Source organism: Capsicum annuum, chromosome 1, assembly GCF_002878395.1.
Source record: "Capsicum annuum cultivar UCD-10X-F1 chromosome 1, UCD10Xv1.1, whole genome shotgun sequence".
In the NCBI taxonomy this organism is placed as follows: Eukaryota; Viridiplantae; Streptophyta; class Magnoliopsida; order Solanales; family Solanaceae; genus Capsicum; species Capsicum annuum.
Genome location: NC_061111.1, coordinates 147,692,201 through 147,716,969, shown reverse-complemented (window position 1 = coordinate 147,716,969; position 24,769 = coordinate 147,692,201). Strand labels below are relative to the sequence as shown.

At 29.9% G+C, this 24,769-nt stretch overlaps 2 protein-coding genes across 3 annotated transcripts; both read right to left on the bottom strand.

The window, feature by feature from the left end:
• Nucleotides 1–7,000: 7,000 nt before the first annotated feature.
• Nucleotides 7,001–7,718, bottom strand: LOC107858659. The gene is made up of 2 exons (XM_016703414.1): nucleotides 7,407–7,718; nucleotides 7,001–7,309 (listed from the first exon to the last, which is right to left on the bottom strand). Exons 1-2 carry the CDS (start codon nucleotides 7,716–7,718, stop codon nucleotides 7,001–7,003), a joined length of 621 nt encoding a protein of 206 aa, XP_016558900.1.
• Nucleotides 7,719–10,976: 3,258 nt separating this feature from the next.
• LOC107858653 (polyamine oxidase 1) lies at nucleotides 10,977–18,135 on the bottom strand. Of its 2 annotated transcripts, none has more exons than XM_047413099.1 (10): nucleotides 17,977–18,135; nucleotides 17,530–17,779; nucleotides 17,139–17,264; nucleotides 16,979–17,043; nucleotides 16,683–16,837; nucleotides 15,434–15,577; nucleotides 14,054–14,203; nucleotides 12,404–12,658; nucleotides 11,732–11,813; nucleotides 10,977–11,640 (listed from the first exon to the last, which is right to left on the bottom strand). In XM_047413099.1, exons 1-10 carry the CDS (start codon nucleotides 18,026–18,028, stop codon nucleotides 11,426–11,428), a joined length of 1,494 nt encoding a protein of 497 aa, XP_047269055.1. In that variant the 5' UTR covers nucleotides 18,029–18,135; the 3' UTR covers nucleotides 10,977–11,425.
• Between the last annotated feature and the right edge of the window lie 6,634 nt (nucleotides 18,136–24,769).

Below are 24,769 nucleotides of genomic sequence, written 5' to 3'. Positions count from 1 at the left end.
GAACGGAGAGAGATCCGACGATTTTTTGCCATTTTTCGACGAAGAGGGTCGTCAGAATAGCAACTGAGGGATCGATTTTAGGGTGGTTTTGACATCAATTTCAGGCGGGTTTCACCACGACAGCACCACCTTCCCTTTTTTTATTTCTTTAATTTTCTCTACTGTTTTCCTTTCAATTTCTATCTGTTTCTTATTATTTTTAGTGAATGAAAATGTTAGTGTGCAATTTGTAAGGTATTCATGTTCCGATGTGTGCTTATGAGAAATAAAATCTATTTTTCTGTTTCACTATTTTCGTTTGTGTTCCCATTTTAAATTTGACAGTGTCAACATACAGAGTTTTAATCCCCAACTATTTCATGTTTAAATATATAAATGTTCGATAAATTTAATCACATAACATATAGTAACAAATATTTATTTAATCAATCAATCATTCATAATGCATGAAATCACTTGATATTTTTATTCATATTTTTTCTCTGTAAACTTACAACATAAATAGTTCAAAAATTGAAAAAAACATGTAGTTACTTGAACTGGAAAATAAAGCGAGAAACAGTCAGCACTTGAAACTCAAACGGAATTCGAATTCAACTTCACCCTCTTTTCTTTCTTTTTATCTGATATTTTTCACAATCTATCACAATCCGTCTTTCTCCTTCTTTTTCTCTGTCTCAGTATCTATAGAAATTGTGTACAGTGCAGAATGTGCGTCTTTTCTCTGTTTTCTCTTAGTTTTAGTCTCTGTAGGAATAGTACGTATGTCTTCTGGGGGGTGGGAGTCTTTAAATAGAAGGATTTTGGGAGGAGTAGTTTAGGATTTAAATTTTGAATATATATAGGATAATGATCTCATTTTTTAATAAATAAATTATATATAAAATAAATAATAATAATAATAATAAAAGAATATTAACTAATTAATTTTTGTACTTAAGAAAAATATAAATAAAAATATAACTAACTTAAAATAAAATATAATTAAGAGAAAATAAAATCACTAGCTTATTTATAAAAATCTAAATTAAAAGAAAAATATTTTTTGAAAATTTTTCATTTTATTTTAAAAATAAAAATAAAATACCTTAAAATGTAACTTTATTTATTTATTTTTAACTAAAACTTATTAAAAATAAAATAAGATTTAAAATAATATCGGATCAAATATAAATATTTAATACAGAAAAATATATATATTAAATTTGGGAGGGTCAAAAATTACGTGTCTACAATAAAGAATCTAATAAGCAGCACATTCTTGAAGAGCAACAGTTGCTGGTATTTTTTTTCCCTTAATACTTGTTACTAAATTTGGGCATTTTAATTTTTCATCATACATTTACTTGAATGTATAATGATCAATTATACATTAAACTTACTTCTTTTTCTTCAGCAAAATACATGTTATTTATGAATCTCTTCATAAATATGCATATCATTTACAATTACTTAAACAACATCATTCTAGAATCACCTAAAACAAGTTTATGAATAATTGTTCATTAAAGTGACTTGTTATTTAATTTAGGATGTGAATGCGGCCGATAAAGAGGCAGGTCGTGAGGATGATTTTGAAAATGAGGACTGTTCTGATTTGCAAGCTTTGGAGGTATCTTTCTGTACATCAAATTTTTTTTTCCTAAAGTATATGTCTATATAAATGTTGCTTCTGTTATTGGTTGAAAAAAAAGGATATTAACCTTATCGGCTGAATATAAAGTTGTATCGATCTTGACGCTTTTAATATTTTGCACATTGTTTAACAGTTGTCTTAATAAATACAAATTTTTGTCTTCATGCAACTTGGATGATGATAATTATCACATAAATAATAGGATGAGATTATGGCATATGAAGAAGAATGTAGCGATGAAGAATTGGGAAAAAAGAACATTCCAGATGTAGAAGATTTACCGGTATTTTTATGTCCCTAATATTGTTTGATTACCACTTTATGTTTCTATACACATGTAGTTTCTTCTAACTTCTTCATATTATGGCAGTTAAATGTACATAAAACATTTAATCAAATGTATCAAGAAGAGTCATACATTCAACATACAAACATTTTCATAAACATAAAGCTTGTAGTTTATGATTACCATCAATCATATTTATGTTATTAATGCTATAAAATCGTTTGTGGATAACATATGACATCGTTTGTTATTACTGGTATATTTATATATTCATATGCACCCATTACAGATAGAAATTTCTTATCACGAATGTAAAACTTCATCTCAATCTTTTATATTATACTTTGAATAAATGTTAATACAGGATAATTGTTATTTAATATAGGATGTGAATCTAACCGCTAAAGAAGATGTTAATGAAGTGAATTTGAAAAATCAGGAATCTACTGATGTGACAGATGTGCAGGTATTTTTTTGTTCCTAATACTTTTTTTTCTCAAAAATATATCTATCTATGCGTTCGACCTTGTAAAAGTACGTACTGGGACTTAATGTTATTTCTCTGTTACATATCAAAATTTTTTTGTGGATTTGAACCAACTGGAATGTATTGAATTTTTTTCTGTACTGCATATCAAATTTTACTGATATTGATGTTGTCATGATTTCTAACATAAATGTCGTAAGCATTAATATAGTTACACATTCAGATATTGTATGTGTACATTACAAATTCTTATGTGTTCACGTAGGATGAAGTTTGTGGGATAATAACTGATTCAATATAAGCAGTTGTAGATACAATTTTATTTGGTCTGTCAACACCTTTGACTACAAAGTCATTGGATGTTGGTGTTTAAAATAAAATGATCGAAAGACTCCGGGACCTTCCAGACAGTTAGATTCCACCTGACTTTCCTGATGCTCAGGCTCGAGAGCTTCAAGCCTCAAAAGAAAAAGCACCTGCCAAACGAGAAAGAAAGAAGTCTAGGGTTTTAAGGTCACCATACATTTCAAAGTATGGTTCTGGCTCTAAGGATGCGGTTGATTTCGATAAAGAGGAGAAACTGAAGTATGCTTTTGATGGGTACACCATTAATCAAGATTTGCCGAAAGAATTGATGATTGATTACTCCCAGTGGATTGCCGTAGGATTACTCAAAACTCATTCTGCCAAGTAAGAAATTTGGTATTATTTTTTTTCCTAACAATACTATTCCATCTTAAACTAAACGGTTATTGTCATATGTAATCAATGATGTTTTTTCAGAAAAGAAACAGACAACCACTATCGAGTAAATGCTTCTGGGTTAGGTTACAGACAATTGGACTTTGTCATTGCATACCCATAATCTAAGAATTGGTTTTACTTGATGTCCAAAAGCAAGACATGCTGGAACGATGAAGTAACTTATTCTAAATAGAGTAAATACATCAAATCCCTCCTCAACTTGTTAGCAAAACTTACTTTAGACCCTAAACTTCACCTTTAATTATTTACCTCCCTAAACAACTTTTATATGAATTTTTTACCACCCTAAAAAAATTATACCACTCTCACTATGGAGAGTGCATCACACTTGCGCCACATTGAAGCCACGACATAGCCACATTGAATCCACGTCAATGCCACGTAAATAAATTATTTTTTTAAATAATACATACATATATTATTTTTTAAATTATATATATATATATATATATATATATATATATATATATATATAATTTGTTAACCTTTCAGCGTCTTTTTTCTTCTCTTTCTCTCTTCTCCACTTTTCTGTCATTGCTTCGCCGGAGGCGATGGCCGACGAAGCTCCGCGTTTTCAGCCACCACTGTCGATGCTCCTCCTCTCTTCTCTTGTACCATACTTCTCACTTTTTCTCTCTCAAATCTAGATCCCACCAAGACCAATACATCCGCGAAACAGCTCATCTCCACTGTAATTGCTGGCCGGTGAAAATTTTGTCTAAGCAAAACTTTAACCCGCCACCTCTTTCACCAGTGCCACATCTTTCTCCCTCTACTCTGTCGATGATTCGTCCAAGGAGTGAATTGTTGATGGCCTAAAGTTGGAGATTTGATTTGAAGATTGTAGCAATTTTTGGGGTGTAAATTTGCTCTTAGATTTGTAATTTCTAAATATTTATTGTTAATGGGGTTTTCCATAAAGTAAGGCTGGGTGATTTTTTGGATAATCCTTGTATATTTGGTCAATCTGTTCATTTGATTAAAAATGGTGATTTTGTTAATGAAGCTTTGAATGCTTTGTGCCTAACTTTTCGATGGCCGTTTCATCTAATTGGTCGCGACAATGGAATCAAAATATTTGCTTCTTTTGCACACTGTGGTATAGAAGCTCCCTGTGAACAAATTCATGTAAAAATTATGAACTTTTGACAGTAATTTTAGTAAATTCGATTTTGATGTGCGGAAATAAAATCAATTTGTTGATTCTTGAACTTCATAAAAATTTATTTGTTGTATAATTTGTATATTTTATTCTTCCTATGATTGTGTAGTTGATTGAACATTTTTGGTGGATAGAAGTGAAAAAAACAAAAAATAAAGGAAGTAAAAGACATTGGATGGTGGGGTGTGAAGAGAAAGAAGAAATAGGGGTGGTGGGGTGTGAGAAAAAAGGAAAAAAAATAATGGTTAAAAATATTAAAGTGGGCCCCACTAAAAAAATTTATACCTTTTCACTAAAAACGCGTCTATATTTTTTTGGCCACGTCAGTCGTTAAGGGGGCTAAATAATACACTTTAAAGTTCATAAGGGGGTAAATAATTGTTCAATTAGTTTAGGGTCTAAAGTAAATTTTGCTAACAAATTGAGGGGGAATTTGATGTATTTTCTCTTCTAAATATTATCCATATCATAATTTCTTTTGCTGATACTTAATATACTACAACACCATAGCATATCATACATGTAAACCAATGTATAATAACATATCATACATGTTAGCCAATATATAATAACATATCATACATGCAGTATTTTTCATTATCATTTGTTCAACTTTAATCAACATGCCATGTATAATAACATGTAACTCCAACATAGCCATATATCATACATCTAATCAACAAGTAAGGTCGAAGTTACTGATTTCTTTCAATCGTTTTTACTATTTTACCCTATTTTCACTTGTACCATTTAGATGTGATCTTCTATCACTTGAGAAAGAAATCAAAGATTCGGCTGGGTGATAATTATAGATATACGACGACAAGCTGCTTCTGTAAAACATATTTTGAGAAGACACATACTCGTTATTATCCAGCGAAATCGGCAGATGAGCTATCGACGCAATAAGACTATGCAGAATCAATTGTGGTGGCTAAGAATGAAGATGCTATTGCTAATATAATTCATGGATTCTGTATGCCTGCTGAATTACCATGGTATATTGTTGATGAGGTATATGTTTCAATTAATTGCGGTAAAGAATTTTATTGGGTATTGGTTGTGATTGTCTTGAAGGAAAGATTGATAGGTGTGTATGACTCACTGTCAAGTAAAAGGAAAAAAGAACCTCCAATTGAAATACGAAAGCTTGCAGTTATGCTTCCTACTTACTTGTCAGACAATGGCTTTTATGATAAGACCGAGCAAACTGACTGGCCATCACTTGAAGCGTACAAAGGGAAGACTACTCAGCAAACTGATCTTGTAAATGAAATCCCATTTGATGTTGACTATGTGCAAAACATCCCACAACAAGCGTCTGATAGTTTGTAAGTAAATTACAGTTTATTTTTCATGTATAATAATGTTATAATTGATGTACTGATTATTATTTCTTTTTTTTTTTTTTGAAAATCAGGGACTGTGACATCTTTGTGTGTGCCTATGCAGAAATATTAAGTGAAGGACTGCAAGTTCATTCATGTGGGTTTGATGTTGCAAGTCAACGTGCACGCTATGCTTCCTTACTGTGGCATTACGGGGTGAAAAAGGCAAATGAAGGATACACGAGTGATAATGGAGATCCCCCTCGACCAAGAAAAAGTGTTATCGAAGAAATTGATGCAAGTGCAATTATTACTTTAGAGTAGTAATGTTTTCTAATTGTTGGCATTGAATGAACTATTTCTTATTTTCGTGGTTAATGTTATACATTTCCAGGATTACTTTCTTAATGTTAATGAACATTTTATGGATGTCTTCTTTTTTTTGAAATAATTTATTTGCAGTTTCTAACACAATACTGTAATTATACAAACTATTTCTTGATTGATATTGAGTTTGCCTTTTATTTATTTTTTACGACGTATATAAACAAAAATAAAAATATACTAACACATTTGAACTCATTATATTTTTACGGTAACGTACATTTTCTTATGAGTTAAAACTACATTGCACTAATATTAATACGTTAAATATATGTAATAACATAATACATGTTGTCACACTTTTTTTTTCTTAAATAAAATTTACAAACAGAGTTCACGACAATCACTTTTATAAAGTATTACACTATTTCATACAATGATACAAATGTATAATCTAATTTATACATTTGTAACTGAACAAAATATACTTTAGATGAACGTATAACGTGTAATCAGTAAGAGTCATTAAAATGACTTTTTTTTTTCTGTATGACATAATTCACCAATAAAAAGTATAACGCTACATCATACATTTCTTTCAACATTTTTTTAAGTGAATGATATATTTCCCAGGTTACATAATACATATAACAATCAGTTGTAACTTACATTAATATAGTTACGAAATATGATAAACGAAAAATTACACAAACTATTCTTATACTATTAAATATTAATTGAATAAGTGAAACTCAAATAGCAACCAAAAATCTTAATATTAATTGTTCCAGCATTCCAACAAAATCTAATTAAAATGATTATACTACTAAAACCAATCAAACCATCAGCATGTAGAAAAAACATATTATATTCATCATGATTCCTTTGGAAAGAAACCGCAAGTCCTACGGTTGTGATCGGCTCGTCCACATTTACTGCAGCGGTTCGAATTTAAAGACAGTGATTCACTTGATTTCAGATGCCTTCCTTTTTTTGGCCTAACAGGAGGTCTTCAATATTTGGGCGGCAAAACTTCTTCATCATCAACAAAACCTAGAACATTCCAATCCTTCTTGTCTGACATTGGAACTATCGGGAGTTCATATGTCTTCACTATGGTTTGTGGTCTGTACAATTCAGAAAAATAACGACTATAATCTTTTACATCCACATTTTTACTTTTTAATACGGCAATTCCATATGGACAAGGTATTTCATCAATTTGATACCGGCCACAATTGCACGTGTCACGCTCAATATCTACAATGTACCTTCGTCCCGAATCATAAACACAATAAAGATAACTCCCTACTGGCTTAACCTGTTACCAAAAAGAATAATATGTTTCATATGTAAAAATATTAATATACAATCAATGTAAAACAAAGTTTCTGTTTCATAATTATTCTAATACATACCGTCATCCGCAAAGCTTTAACACCATTATGAATTAGAATTTCTTCAAATTTTCTGTCAAGAATTGTATTGGTGTAAGATGCAATTTCGTTGTTCTTACAATTCCATGCAGCAAATAAGATTCTAACTTCTTCTAGGAAATCTAGAATAGGAAGTTTTCTAGCCTCAACCAAACATCCATTAATACATTCGGCTATATTTGAAGTCATCATTCTACCTCTATTCACAGGAGAATGACACCGAGCCCATTTTTCATACCCAGCTTCTTTCAGATGCTCCTTAACTCTTTGATCAACCTTAGCAACCTTTGACATAATATATTCAAAATCTTCTTTTTTATAAGATTTAGCCATGGAATAATATAGGTCACTAAGTCTATCTTTGTTTTTCCTAAAATGGGTGCAAACGTTTTTTCATAAATGTCATATACAAGCTAGATGAGGGACATTAGGATAAACAATGCTTACACTTTTTATGATACTTTCATTTCTGTCTGAAACAACACACATGTTGTCTCTTTCACCAAATGCCTATCTAAACTATTGAAAAAAATAAATTCACGCGTTGTTATTCTCCGAATCAACAACACCGTAAGCTAATGGCAGAATACAACCTACATATAAATTAAACAAGGTAATCATTGTAAAACAAAAATTAGTCAACTATAAAGGTGCTAATTTTAGCATCTTTATGAATCATTATAAATAAAACATCAACGTATAAGCTAATATAATATATAGTAAATAACAAAATAAAAAAAAGTACAAAAAAACATGAACACACAGTACTTGCACCATCTAATGTGCTTGTCGATACAAATGTTCCTTCATATGGACCGCTTAAATGTGCCCCGTCAACAACTACAACAGGTCTACAAAATTCAAAATCACTTATCATCGGACGCAAAGCAATAAACAAGTATTTAAACTCGTTATCTACTGCTTTATGCATCTGGATGTGCAATTGTGGATACACTTGGTTCAACATATAGATAGAACGGGGCATTTTTCTATATGCATCTGTTGGTCCACCTCTAAGCATCGCAATCACCTTCTCTTTTGCACGTCATGCTTTCCTGTAGTTAATGTCGACTCCATAAACAACCTTCATCTCTTCGATAATGTCCGCAGGGGTGTGTATTTTTTAGTGATTGATTAATTTTAGAGTAGTAAATTCACTCACAAAATTAGTTGTCGCAACCACATTATTCAGCACTCGGTCCCTAAGACTGCAACTATGCTCCGAAACAAATGTTTTTATCACAAACAATTCGATTCATTCATACAAGACGCCTTCATGACCCACTTGCAATCTTCGTTACGACAAATCAGTATATAGCTGCATCAAAATATAAAAACTTAGTCATTGTATGAAATAAAAGTATTAAACTTGAAAATAGAAACAAAAAATATTTGTTCCAGCAACTGCCCCAGTTATATTATACATATATCTGAATGTATAATCTACATTATACATACGTTTTTAAACTTATAAAAATAATTCATAAAACACATTAAATTTCAGAAAGTCTGTATTGATGTTATCAGTACATATCTGCATCACCAAATAAAAACTTAATAAATGTATAAAATAGAAATATTAAAAATTAAAATAGAAATAACAAAAAAGAAATACTTTCACTGTTTCAGTTATATTATACATATCTCTGAATGTAGAATTAAAATTATACATTCGAATATTTAACTTAACAAACCAGTAATAATACACAAATGACTTCACAATCTCTTAAACCAATGTATCATACATTTCTTTGACTGACACAATTTAATTATACATTACCAAACACATATAATATCACATTATACATTCGTATACTAACATTAAACATGAACAGTTCACAAAACTACACAACATAAACTTCTTGAAAAAAACAATTTGCCTATGTTATAAGATCAGGACATATAATTGATAGTCTATCATACCTTTTTTTATCGGATCGTTTCACTTTTGTGTTGAACCCATTCGCTATTGCGTATCTTGCCATTACTGAAACAAGAGTTTCTTTATCCTTGTATATCTGACTCACCATTATTTCAGTGTTCTTGCAATCAGTGATAAAGTTTTTTACTTCCATTTCAGGCACATATAGAGCATGCTGATTATCCGTTTCAACAATTGTTAACGCAACTGAATCATATTCACTACCCTCGATACACATTACAGCACCAGTTGCTTTATCAAACTCTATTTCACTATTGGCTTTGTCGCAAGCTGAAATACAAAGCGGAAAATTAACCAAACCTGCAAGTTGTTTCTTTAACTCAACGTAAACCCTCACTCCATTGTCGTTTCTTATTACAATTGGAGAAGGGTTTCCTTCAACCACATATTTCACTTCAATTTTTTTACGCACTTCGTCTATATCCAACTCCATGGCGATCGTAGAAACCAATTTCAAGAAAGTAATACTTTCCGAAACAATTATTGCGTCACTTTTGTATGACTTAAAACTAGTTTCTGACTCCCAAATTCCAGAATGCCGCAGCAATATTGGGATATTCATGTTGCTTTTTTGAATTATTTAACAACGTATGTAGAAGAATTGTGTTGCTTTTTCGGATTTTTTTAGAAGAAATTTGTTGCAGTAATAGAGCTTTTTTGCTTTCCAGATCTTGAATCAAATATTACAGAAAAAAAACTGACTTCTTAGATGTTTTTTTTTAAATTCAAATTTCAGTTACTAGTTTTATCCATAAATGAGTTAATGTTAGCTAATTATTATCGCTAATTAAGGAACAGTAATATAATTACTGATTTCAATTACCTTAAATTTAGGAATAACTATTTCATTATACATTTGATCAATGCATAATATTTGTCCGAATGTATGCGTATATTTGCCAAAATTCGGAAGAGAGAAATTAAAAGAGGATTTTGTGTAATTACTTTCTTAAGCTAGGAAATTTATGTTGTTTACACATTCTTAAATGGGTCGTAAAATTCACAGCCCAATCTTATTAAATTACAGACTGGATCGGACCAGCCCAACGGGCTTTACCCATACGGCTCTGATCTCAAAGCATCACCATTGTTGATCATGATTTCTGAATATATGAATATATACAAATATTTTTTTGAATTCTTGAGTACATGATTGTTCATACAGTTGCAATGGGCAACTTCAATTATTCAACTTCAATCTTGAATTTTTCTTTGAAAAATCCACCTCAAATCTGCACCAAAGCTCCTCAAATTAGAGATATAAATTCCTCATAATATACCCAATATTTTAAAACAGAACCCACTTAAAACTAGTACTGCAATTTTGAAACCCAGGAATTTAAACTTAAGCAATGAAGCTTTGTCCAATGATTGTCAATGAAATACCTTTTCAAGTCTCTCATCAAATAATCTCAATCCTCAAACCATTACAAATTGTAAAAGAAGCACGATATTGAAAACTAGAGATTCGATGTGGAAGAAACTAAAAATAGAGTCAATGTAGTTAAAAGAAGAAATTTTAAACCATACTCTATTGATGAAGTGGTGATATTTCAGGTAACATTTTCAAGCAACTACACTTGAGGTTTTGTAAGAAAAAGCAACCAATATTAAAGAAAAAATTCAGCATCTCAATCTCCACAAAATCAAAATTTATGTTTTGATATACAAACTTCTGGATTACATTAGGAATAATCAATGAACGAAGAAACGAAATTGAAAAGCAACAAAACATAATCATCTTGTTACATAGTTTTCATGTATTGAATATCATTAGTAATGCATTTGTCACCGTGATACCTTTCTATGATTTTACTCCTAATAACAATTGTATGTATCTGCAATGAATTTCCTCCAGAATGAACATCCTGGAAACTACCTTAATGCTTCTCTCAGGGAGAAGAATTGCATGCACTCCTGTCAAGTTTATTAGCTCCTTTTTCTGTTAATGGAACAAAGGACTTTTACCGTCTTTTTGACTGAGTCCAGCAAACCGAGTTTTATCTGTGATTGGATAGCAAGATCTGTCAGAGTAAATTTTATCCAGAGGTTCATTTAGTCATAAGATAGCCTCTGGAAGTCCCAATTTGCTGTTACTAAGGAAGAGTTGCCGCGGAATATCACATTTGTGGAGACTTGTTACAGTCTCAGCTTGTGTCAATGTCAAAGATCCTGTTAATGCTAGCAATGGTTCTAACAGAAAAGCTTGACTCTCATTCTTTCTTCCGTCATCCCTTCTCATTTTTTCAAGTAAAGCATTGGTAGTGTCTATACCTGCGCAAATTAATCATGCCAAGAAACGTATGAAATCATGATCTTTGTCCAATTGATCATTGTCTGTGGAATTTTTTATAGTTGAACTAACCTGAAAGGTAACCTCCATGGACATAGCCACTAAATTTTTCACTTGTGTGTTCTCCTGTGAAAAATATCCGCCCCACTGGTTCCTGTTGAAAGAAAGTATGTCATTGCAACAAGAGTATTAAAGAAGTAATTTTGTCGAGCATAATTTGTTCCTCATACACTGGCTAATCAAAAGTTTGGAGATGCTATTTCCAACAACATTGCGGTCCCAATTGGTAGTTCTGTAATATAAATAAGATGGAGGAAAGTTCGAAATAGAAAATGTAGCAGCCAAGAATAAAACTGAGCCAATCTTTAGTTCCGAAATCAACTTAAATATAGGTGTTCGCAAAAATTTGATGGCTCGACTCAATTAAAGATTCTTTTGCTGTATAACAGTCTCTGAATATTGGAATTGGAGTCTTTTGTATATACTACTCTCTGAATATCAGAGTTGGCCGATTTTGCTGCCTAGTAGTAGTCTCTGGAAAATGGTCACTAGACCGGCGAAGAGGGTCTTATCCTGTCTAGACATAAAAGACTCGCAAATGATACGATTCCTCTATGACACAATTGTACAATTTAATCAAGATTGTCAATAGTCTGTGTATCAATTATTTCAAAATCATGAAAATTTGTTTAAATTGGACAGTATAAAATTACTATTGCCAAGTGAGAAAAGAAGATTGCTAACCTTAATATCATGGACGAGTTGATGATTTGCATATATGGGATAATTACTGTAGCTACCACGCTGATATCGATTATTCCACCACCGTGGTACTAATATGTCGGTGGCGTCGGGAATGTCAGGCCCAAACATATTTCTTAACACTTCCATTGCTTCTCTTAATGTGTCTTGATCGGATTGAGCCTCCACACGTTTTGACTCGCCATTTGTCAAGGTTACCACCAGCATATTGGATCCCGGGTAAGCATTTTCCATGTGCTGATGACAAGTAAACAGATCAACATCAACAAACAGCTAGGAGCAGTTCTTGAGCGCATAATGATGACTAGATAATGCATTCGGCAGCCATATTAAATTGCAGGAAGGAATAGGTCCTCCATATTATAAAGCTCGTTGAAAAAGGATGAAAAGAAGGGCAGCTCGGTGCACTAAAGCTCCCGCGATGCACGGGGTCGAGGAAGGCCTGGACCACAAGGGTCTATTGTGGTTGAAAAAGGTTCAATTGAAAATATAAGAAGTCTGAAGTTGATGAAAGTGTACTGCTGAATTCTCACAATGAGATGTCTTAAGATATTACATAATTGGTGGTCAAGTTATATTGGCAGCTCCAAGAGGGGGGTTGTAGCATGAGGCATTCATAAAAAAGACGTAGCATTTTGATGTTATGTGTATGTGCAGAAAATAAAATTATGCTCAGATGAGTGTACAATTGTGTAGCTAAGAAAATTTCTTCATGCCTAATCAATAGATGGACCACAAGTCGGGCACTATACTAATGTTCATGTACTGGTTCTCAGGAACAACATAGTGCATCATCGCATCAAAAGGACTGACATCATTTTTAAACTCATCAAGAACCTCTGAGATTAGCTACTGGAATACATGAACTCCAGGACATCAAGAACAGAAGCCTCGCCTACTCTGCTAACAAGAAAGAAAAGAAAAAAAAAAGATAACTCACTCTAATTGTACAGATAAACACATTTAGATAATTTGAGCTAACCCGTCAACAGTTCCACTTATGCCAGAGAAAAGGAATTGTATAATTGTAAAGCTAATGCAGAGACATATTATATATTAGAAATACTGAAGGTAATGTACTTCTGATGACCATGATACAACGGGATTCTGTGATGCAAAGTCAAGTGCCTAGTAGTAGTGCAACCCCGAATAGGGAAAAAAAAGAATGGATTGAACATGAGTCTGCAAATATCTCCAGATTCATTAAGATACATGTGCCCCACACGTTTAAAGCCAGGATTATTTGATGTTAATAAAGTGTTGAAGTACCTAATGTGGGCCACATTATCACAAGTAACGACAAAACTGCATATTATATTAGGCTAAAGCAGTCCTAATCATCAGTTTCCTGCATTAATCCATTCGCTAGACAGACTGATTACGGCTGTCACACATGGTTTTGTTTTATTACGAAAAACATACATAGCGATGAGCTTGACATCAAGTTCCAGGTTCCAAATGGTGATTAAATATATGTAAATAGTAATAGATTAATAGGGAACGAAACTTGAAGCAAAGTCACTGTAGTATTGGAGACTCTTATGGTAGCAAAGTAGCAGTATCTTTATTAAATTATAATTTCTCTTTGGATAGAGAAAAGAATGCAGCAATGTGCTTTATTAGAATGCACACCTGCCAAAAAGTATAGTAGCCTCTTCGCTCATGAGCATAGATGAAGAACTCTTTTTCAGGTTCACAAGACCAGAATCTATAAGGAAATTTGAGAAAGATCTTTGTATAAACCATCACATCCAAGTTTCTGACAGCTTCCATCTTCCATCTCTGTTTCAATTATAACACAGATAAAAGCTTAATAAAAAAATTTAAAAAGGAAGAAAAGTAGGGTATAAATGGTAAAGCTGATATCAGGGTATATTTTAAACCACCATAAGCTAAAGATAATAATAATTAACTTTTTCATTAATAATTTGATCACAAAATTAATATATAGTTTATCTAGCACAAGAGAGATTTCTACGTTCACTAAAGACAGAAAAAGTTACTTCAAGTACTCCTAACCAACCTGTTTTGTTTGCCATCAATTAAATATATCCTTGATTCAGACATTGACAAGTAAGTTTAAAGTTTAGATACACTTTGCGTGTACATTTTACAGTGTACCAGCTAACCTTATTTAATCAATCAAAATAAAAGATACAGAAGCCAATCACCTCAAAAGCTACAAATTATTTATTTTTATTAGCTACAACTATGAATTGCCATTTCTAATAACTGATGATAAGCAGCATCACTATCTGGATTTTTTAATGTACTGGTAGGTTTACTCCACTAAATTAAAATAGAATAGCTGAGTGCTAAAAATAATTTAGGGGATAAACTAACCAATGATGAAAATGGTCCAACTTAGCTTTTTTTAGATTTGAAACCACGTCAATGCCAACAAGAAGACAAGCTGTAAATCAACTGCACATTACAGTCCAGTAGTCCATACTTGGCACATAACCAATTAAATCATGAATCTGAAAGATTGCTATCAGTGGAGACCATTTTAATAACCAAGTCCAGAAATTAATGTGGGTAGTTCATTGTCTAGAAATGCTGACCCCTCTTCAGTATTTAATATCCCATAGGTTCAGAATCAATAATTTGCAGGTGACCAACTTTAGGTTGTCTAACCAGAAACAGGGGACCCATATTAAATCCTAGCCATATAAGCCTCAAAGCTATTACATTATTGGATCTGTATGCACTTTTTGTGAAGCTCAAGATCTCAACAATCCATCCATGTGCACGTGAAGCAAATATCTATCGTTCATATATCATACATACATGTTATCATTGGCTTTAAATTATTTGGCAGGGTGGGACAGGATCGACATAAAGACTCAATCTTTAAGCTTTCATAATCTGGTATTTTCTTGAAATTTTAGCGATTATTATCACTTACACATATGTATATTTATATTGTACGTTAAAAATACTGAATTCAATTGAACCAAAGTATGCAATGTGAGACTATAGTCCAGATATTGAAAGAGTGAGGAAACGTACAGGTAAAGGGGGTGAAAAGGAAATGAGGTCGCTTTGGAGAACACCAATGCTAACAGACAAAATGACATAATTGGCTTCGTAAAGGGAACCATCTTCTGTTGACACCAAGACGCCGTTTCTCGAGTGCTGCACTTCCCGAACAACCTGCCCCCAATTCCGTGAATTGTTAATTACTGTACACTACATCAATATATCATAAATGCAGCATTTATTCAGATACGGTCTATTTCACAAGATCAACATAAACAAACACAGTAGCCTAGGCAAGCACCCTACAAAGGACAAAACCCAATCCCCATCCACCAAAATCTGCACAAAGTCAAAAACTAAGAACTACTACTACTCCCTACATAACACTTTATACTCTCTTTGAATAATCAGCTGGCTAGCCAGTGTAGGTGGTGGTGGAATTGAAGGATTATAGCTTCTTTGCTCTTTAGTGGATCTTCGGACCCACGTTTGATTGCATTATGTAAAAGTGGCTTTACCCTCTAAATCTTGATATGTAAAAGTTGAATTTTCTGAGGGGGAAAAGGTTAACACACGTTCAAGAAAAACATAAAATGATAATGTGATGAATGGGAAAGTTCTCTCTTTTTGGTACCATTATAATGATGAGAAACAAGTCTTTATCATTTTATTAACTCTATCATCATATCAAATCAATCCACACACCAAAAAAGACATCTTTAATTTGTAAATGAATCAAAAATCACTTTCATAGGTTCTTTTGCTTTCCTTTCTTTTTCTCATTTATTACCATCTTCCACTAACCAACTGCCACGAGTTACTTTTCCATAGTTTCATTTTAGTGGTGATGAATCTCTTAAAAATTATTATCACAACTTGCTTTTATTTTTTGCTTAAATAGGGACTACTAGTAAAGTACTTAGTAAAGCACATTTAGGAAGATTTTTCAATTTAAAAGCTAAAAATAAAATAATCCATGGAGAAAAAAGGTCCTTTTCTGGAGACTCTTGGTGGGTCATCAATCAATCTTAACAGACCCAAAAAGAGAAACGAAAGTAATAAATTACTCCATGCAATAAAAAACAAATCTTTAAATCTTATCAGTTTATCACACCTTCTGTTCATCAACTTTGCCTACCATTTAAAGAGTAGTTTTCATAGATTGACCCATCAAGAAATAGTATAATACTTGTCAATCTTACTAAAACTATCCAATTTCATAATAAACGTACAAAGAAAAAATATGATAAGTATTTAAGAACGAACGGATATAAATTACCGTGTTGAGCTTGAGACGGCTGTCCATAATTTTACCCTCAGAGGTAAAAAGGAAGCTTTCCGCCATTTTGTAAAGCAAATGCTCATACCCTCTCTCATCAGCAACAAGAAATTCACTTTCTCCAAAATCCACATATGTTGATATTGGCTCAACCTCTATAAAATTCAATACAATATCAAAAATCAAATGTTAAGGAAAAAATAAAAAATAAAAAGCAAAATGTTATAATTAAAGTGCTACTTTTCTCTTTAATAAAGTGGCACAGAGTACAAGGAATTGATAATTGAAAATTTAACCTGCCATTTCAAAGTCATGGAGAATGAAGTCAATTGCCAGTTCTATGGGCGTTTTTGGTGTACTGCTAGAAAATCAAAAAATCACAAAAAAAAAGTGAAAATTTTGTTAAAATAAGTAAATGAAAACAGAGTGTGTTGTATGTGTAATTGTGTATCATACGCTGGCGTTTCAGCATCTTCGGTAGATTCATGGTGATTTCCTTCTTCGCTTTTCAGTTTCTGAATTGCTGAGTCCACCGCTTTCTTATACGAGTCCGCTGCTATTCCACTCGGAAATATCTTCCCACTGTAACACAACAAAAATGCACAAACAAAAAGAATCAATATACACAGCAAGGATGGGAAATGGAGAGGAGATTACAAGTTGGAAAATCGAACTTTCATCGATATAAACTGAAAGTTCACGTAGAAATGAGCTACTAAAATTCCCCAAAATTTACACACATTAAGCATGCTCGGAGATTCAGGTAACTTACAAATTTTTTTCAATTTAACAACAATTCAGAGTACAAATATACTTTTGTTTTTTGCTAATAGTAACTGTTACCAACCTGTGATCATAGATGTTATAGCGAGCATTACTGTAATCGGAGTAGCACGTTCGGAGATTAGACTGAAGAGCAAGTTCCCAAACAGGATTAGATTGTTTACCACCGACACCGGCTATCCAACCAGCACCGAGTTCTACCGTTACTCCACCAAATTCCTCTTTCCTTATCCTTCCACCTATCTTATCAGCTGCTTCTAATATCACCACATCATCCACTCCATTCTCCGATAAAACCTTCGCCGCCGTTAAACCTACGTAAAATCAACAATCAAAATTCGAATCTCTTCAGACAAATGCAGATAAATCACAACTAACATTTTGCATATAATTGTACTTAATAAGAAAATATTACACAGCAGAAGCATTCTAGAATCAAACTGCTCACATAAATACATTGTTCCCACAAAGCGTGCTTAAATGTATCGGAATTAAAGATGATAAATTGTACCTGAGATGCCGGCTCCGACGATGATTACAGAGGAGCGATGGGGGGTTTCCATGAGGGGGGTCGGGGTGGGGGTAGGGGGCAGAAGAAGTGAGTGTGAATAGTGTTGAATGTTAGTAGTTTTTATTTTTTTTTTAGAAGAGAGAGATGGGATTTATGGTATCGAAGAAAGAAATAGCGGGAGTCAGTTTATATAGTTTGGTTTCAACCGAATATTGAGGGAACTTCGCTCTCTCTTTCCTTTTTATTTTATTTTATTTTACTTTTACGGTATAAGGGATGGTAGTATTTCCGACGAAAAGGAAAAGATGATAGTAACATTTTCTATTGGGAACTTTTTTTACTCTCCATCTAACAATACTTATTCATGTTATTAAAAATACTAATCAAATTTACATGTTTTACACGTATATCTCGTGTTAAGTAATAATAAATTTTTATAAAATAATAAATTATTATGTATGTTAGAGTACTAAGTAAACAATTTTTTCAAAAAAATAACATAAAACTTTTAAGATAAAAAATATACTTAAAAAAAAATATTATAACTCATCACCATATTTTTTCTCAAATATCACTTTAACCTATTTTTGTTTCCTGTCATATTGTCGCAAAAAGGAATGATTCTCAATTTATAAAAATTCAAATTCAAAAAATTTTCCTTCAAAGAAAGTCACTAAACTATGAAAAAAATTATTTTTCTTTCATAAATTATTTAACATATTATTTCAAATAAACCTAAATACTTAATTCTAAACTATTGACGTGACTAAATATTTTAAAGTAATTATAATACAACTTTAGTTCATTCCATTTTATTTTTTATCAACTTTACTGTTTAAGACTTTCTCTATGTTACTTTTTTTTATTTGTGTGTTCTACTATAATTAATTTTACAATACACATTACGGAATTAGTAATACCCCTTTTTCGTGCACAAACAAATGATTAAAATAATAATTTTATTTTTTTGAGCTAAAGTAATTAATTTCTGCTATCATATATTTTAGAATTCTTTAATTATTAATCATAGAGAAAATCATAAACTCATAGTCAAACAATGCAAAAATTTATAGAACATATACATTAAAAAATATTTGGATATAAATCTTTGAGAAGCTACATATTCCTACAACACAAATAGAAAAAAAAAAAGGCATTTATTATCAATAGAAAAATCGAGAAAGATGAAGAATAATACACATATTTATTCTTTAATTTTTATTTACATCATCAAGAAACAAAAAAAATCTTGAACGACAATAAAAAAAGAGAAATTTATTCATCATATATTTTAAAATTCTTTAATTATAAATCATAAAAAATCATAAAGTGATAGTCTAACAGTGCAAAATTTATAGAAAATATAACTGAAATATCTGATAATAAACTGTTGAAATGCATATTCCTACAACACAAAATAGAAAAAAAAAATAGAGAAAGATGAATAATAAAACGAATATTTATTATTTAATTTTTCTTTATATCATCAAGAAACAAAGAAATCTTGAACGACGATAACAAAGAGAAATTATAAAAACACAATATGTAATAAATTAAATCTATTTATGACTGATATAAAGAAAACTATAATATTGGGAGAATAATATCTCTACGTTGATATGAAAGGAATAATAATCAATTTATAGAAGTTCAAATTCTTTTCTTCTCAGAAAAGGATTCTTTAAATAAGGAAAAAAATTTATTTTTCTTTTGAAAAAAGTAACAATCAATTATGTTATTAAATTATTTAAGGTACTATATTATGTTTTTAACTAAACAAATTATTTAAGGTAGCTTTTTTTTTTTTCCTTTTAGGATCATAACGTGAAAGGGGAGGGGGGGGAGGTTGCCATATATTATGTTAAATTTTAATATATTTTAGGAATCCTTAGTTTTATATATTTTAGGAATTAATATTATAAATATAATTATATAATAAATTAATATTGTGAAAAGACGATTTTATTTATTGCGGAAACTTTTAATGAAGGGCAAAAAGTTCAAATCATTTTTTTAAGGCTCTTCACACTTTTAATATATTATAGATATAGATATAGATATAGATTATAGATTATAGATATATAATTAATATCAATTTATAAAATTAATAACTAATTTATTTAATTATATATTTTTTATTTTTATTATTAAATATTATTCATCATTCAATATATATTTTTAAAATATTAAATTTATTACTCTCTCTATCTCAAATTATGTGTCATCATTTTCTTTTGGGTCTTTTCCAAAAAGAATGTCGTCTTTCTTTATTTGGTAAGTATTTAAAGATACAATTACAAATTTACCCTTAGTGATCCCACTTGATTTTAAATACTATTACTCCTTTTTTATTTGTCTTTTCAATTAAAAGTGTTCTCACTTGATTTTAAATACTATTACTTCTTTCTTTAAGAAGGATAATTTTGTAACTCTAATAAAGTCAATACTTATTTCTTAAATATCGTATCCGGTCAAATGGTGACACATATTTTATGTGTGATATAATAAAATTATTATTATCATTTATTATTTCTTTAACTTATCGAATTAATAGTGAACTAGCATTATTAATCAGAAAAGTACTTGTTGAATGCAACTTTTCTTTTTAGAGTATGATATTGATGAGGGAGGAAATGAATAATAATTAAAAAAAATAAAAATAGAGGGTGCGCCAGAAAGGAGAAATATGTCAAAAAAAAAATAGTTTTATAAATTAAATAAGTAAAATAATTATTTTTAATATATTTGATTAAGTAATTTGAAATAAAGGAAGTAATAGTAATAAAAAATTTAAAAAAGAACCACAAGGGTTGGTGTGGTGGTTCAGCATCTCACCCCTTAAGCAAGAAGTTGGGAGTTCGATCCCCACCTCTGGTGAATAGAAAAAACTCTGTGATCAGTTTCCTATCGCTTAGTGCACTGACACCCCACCTCTAGTGGATGGAAAAAAATTTGTGGTCAGTTCTCTACCGCTTAGTGCGCTGACAGTAGAAATGGAGGATTGGGCTCACAATTGCCGGCTGTAGAAATACATCGGGAAACAAAAAAAAATTAAAGAAGAAGGCTTGTTGAGATTGAAATGAAAGATTTTATTTTACTATTTTTGTCTCATTTCTCATTTACACTCTTGTTAAGAAATTATAAATAAGTACTTTTTACTAATTTACTCCTTTTCATTTATTCTGTATATATGTGTGTGTTTTATACATCAAGATTAATAAGAGATGATTTTTTATTTTTTTTGAAACTTTATAATAATATTATAATTTTGTATAGTGTTGTATATTCAATTTTATTTTTCAATTGATATGATCCAAGACAAAATTTTATCAAATGCAATTAATCCAACGTTCTATATTCAAGCTACTACAAATTTTCAACAATTTTTAATTTCACATTACCATTTTAGAGTAAGATGTTATCTGATCTAATTAGTATAGTATAGCTATGAAATTCTTTTCTCAACCATTTGTCCTCATTGAACTTTAATTTAAATTCCTCTTTGACTCAGAAAGGAACTTCTTCTGTCAAATTTAGAAATATTATTTCTATTTCGGTACTTATTTCCTTTTTGTCTGCTGCCATTAAAGTTGCACCAAACACCTACCACTTGATATTCTTGCTTTCATTTCAGTTATTCACTGCTACTCCATCAGTTCCATTTTACTTACCCTTCCTTTCACATATATGGGAAAAAAATACAAAAAATATCTATATTTTGGTAAAATTTACAGTTACGTATTCTAAACTTTGTAGGGTTCTATGACCCCCCTAGATTATTTTTTATCATACTTATCCGGTATATATTTGACATTTGAACCACTGCATGTATTTCACGCACATTGAGCGCGTGAGAAAAAAATATTTGATAAGAGGTAAATATATGCCAGTTAAATATGGTAAAAAATAGTTTGGGGATTATAGGACTCCCGCAAAGTTCAGGGTGCGTAACTGCAAATTTCGCCTAAGTAAAGGTATTTTTCGCACATTTTTCCCTTAATATATTTATTTCAAATTAATTATTTATTTTCATGAATTAAAAATATTTTTATTATTTTTTTCATATTATCTTTGATATTAAATAACTAAAAAAAATAATAGTCAGATTTTAAATTTCAAAATATTATTAATAAGGTTAATTTTCTAAAATACACTTCTAATCAATATTTGTCTTAATGAGTGTATTAAGTTAAAAGAGGTCAAGTAAAAAAGGAATGGGGAAAGTATTTGAATATTGGAATTTGAATGTAATTATCTCATTAATTAATACTTAATTTCTACTTAATTTTCACTTAATAGTGCTTTTACGAAAAGTGTGGTCATCCGTGGCTAATATCTTTTCAAAATTATCGAATCTGTTCATTTAAGACTTCCTTTATTCCTTTTTACATGTATGTTTTATTTTTAGTGAGTTAAGTTGACTAATTTTTAAAGTTAAAGCTAAATTAGATTTATTTGTTATTTTAAAATTAAATTCTGATTATTTAAAATTTATATAAAAAGTATTATAAATTATCATTTTATTTTTAATATGATTAAAAATTACATTTTAAAATGTTAGTCAAAAATTGTATCCATTGGTTCTAAAAAAAAAAAAGAACATGTAAAAGGAAATAGAGGGAGTATCTCTAAATACCTCTAAACTTTGATCGACAAAATTACGACAAAAAGTACAAATATCGAGTAAATTAAATGGCAAAGCCGGGACTTTCTCGTTGTTTCGCTCTCCTTTCTAGCTAAGCCTCACTATATTGACAGTGTTTGCTTGAAATTTATAATTATGATATTGATGTATTATTATACATGTAAATGAACGCATTTGACATTTAGATCTTATTTATCCATTATAAATAAAAATATGTAAAATTAGAAAGAGAATGATCATAACCAAGGACGGAGCCACCTTTAGGTTAAGGGAGTCAAACGAACCATCTTTGGAAAAAAAAAAAATATTATTTATGCATGATTAAAATTAATTTTATATATATATATTAGATGTTGGATCCCTTCAACTAGTTCATATGTTTTACTTCTTCAGATTTGAACTCCCTTAGTGAAAATTATGATCCCATCACTAACTATAACTGATGAAGATCATATAAATTAAACATTTTCTTTTTGAATATTAGTACTTGAAATTTAATATGAGCATATTATTACTGATGATTATCATAAATATTTTTAATATATAATAGAGCATTTCTTTTCTTATGAAAAATATGAATGTTATACCATATTTAAGTATGATTGTTATATAGAGATAATTTTACAAAGAATATACTGTTATAATAATATGATTATTATTATAGATAGAATATTATTATAGAAAAGTGAAATATAACATGAAAAATTAATTTCGAAGAAAAATATTTGCCACAGAATATATTCATATATTGGTAATTTTACTATATTACTTTTTGAATATAATGAATTTAGTAAGAATAACGTGGACACAAAATAGTGAATAATTCACTGATTTTTCAAATTACACAAATATTATTGAATATTTATTTTTAATTGTCAAATAGTGATGAACGAAGGAATATAACTTTAAATTGTATTTAAAATTTGAAAAACATCTAGAATCCTATTTTTGCTTTCACATATTTTTTTTTTCAAAATTAATCCCTTTTTTTTATATAAAATAACCTCATTTAAATTACATTTCATATTTAAATTATATTTTATATTATTTGAAAAAATATATTTAAATAATCAAATATTATTTACAAAAATTACAAACTGACTTAACTCCATCTTAAACTCCAACATTAAAAACTTTAAATAAAGTATAATATATATATATATATATATATGTAATAATGTATGTGAAGATGTTGGAGTGAAAAACTATATGCATATCCTATAGGACAAAGTATTTACAATTACCACTCCCTTGCATAAAATGTCCTCTAACTAATTACTCCCTTCGTTTCAAATTATGTGTTGTCATTTTTTTTTTGATTCGTTCTAAAAAGAATATCACTTTTTTTTATTTGGTAAATTTTTAAAAACACAATTACAATTTTATCCTGAATGATTTCACTTAATTTTAAATACTATTATTTTTTATTTATCTTTTTAATTAAAAGTGATCCCACTTGATTTTAAATATTATTACTCCTTTCTTTAAGAAAGATAATTTTGTAATTTTAATAAAGTCAATATTTATTTTTTAAATATCGTATTTAATCAAATGATGATATATAATTTGGAACGGAGGGAGTAGATAACATGTCCTTTTTCCTTCTATCTTGTTTAGTTATCTAACTTCTTTGTCATTTTTTTCTTTTTATTTCTCTACTTCTTTTCTTTCTCGCTTTCTATTCTTTATTTTTTCTTTGTTTAAGTTTTTTTGTTCATTCTTTTCTCGTTATTTTTTTTTGCTTATTTATTTATTTATTTATTCTTAAATTAAGTTATTTTTTATTCTATTTTTACGCCATAATTTAATTAATACTCAATTTTTATTTATATAATCCATTTTCGTTTTTCTTTTTTGTTTGTTTATTTATTTATTTATTTATTTTCCTACTTTTTTATCTCTCTTTTTTAAAAAAATCTATTACTCTTTCTCTCTCTTTCTTTTTGCTTTTTTTTCCTTGTATTGATTCCTATTATTTGTATTTTTTTATTTTCTTTTTGTTTCTCAATTTCTTTATTTTTTGCTTCTTTCCTTTTCTTTTCTCCCTTTTTACGTTTATTTCTTTTTCTTTATTCTTTAATTTTTTCTCATTTTTCATTCCTGTTTTTCCTCAAATCATAATATTATTTATTTTTTCTTCACAATCTA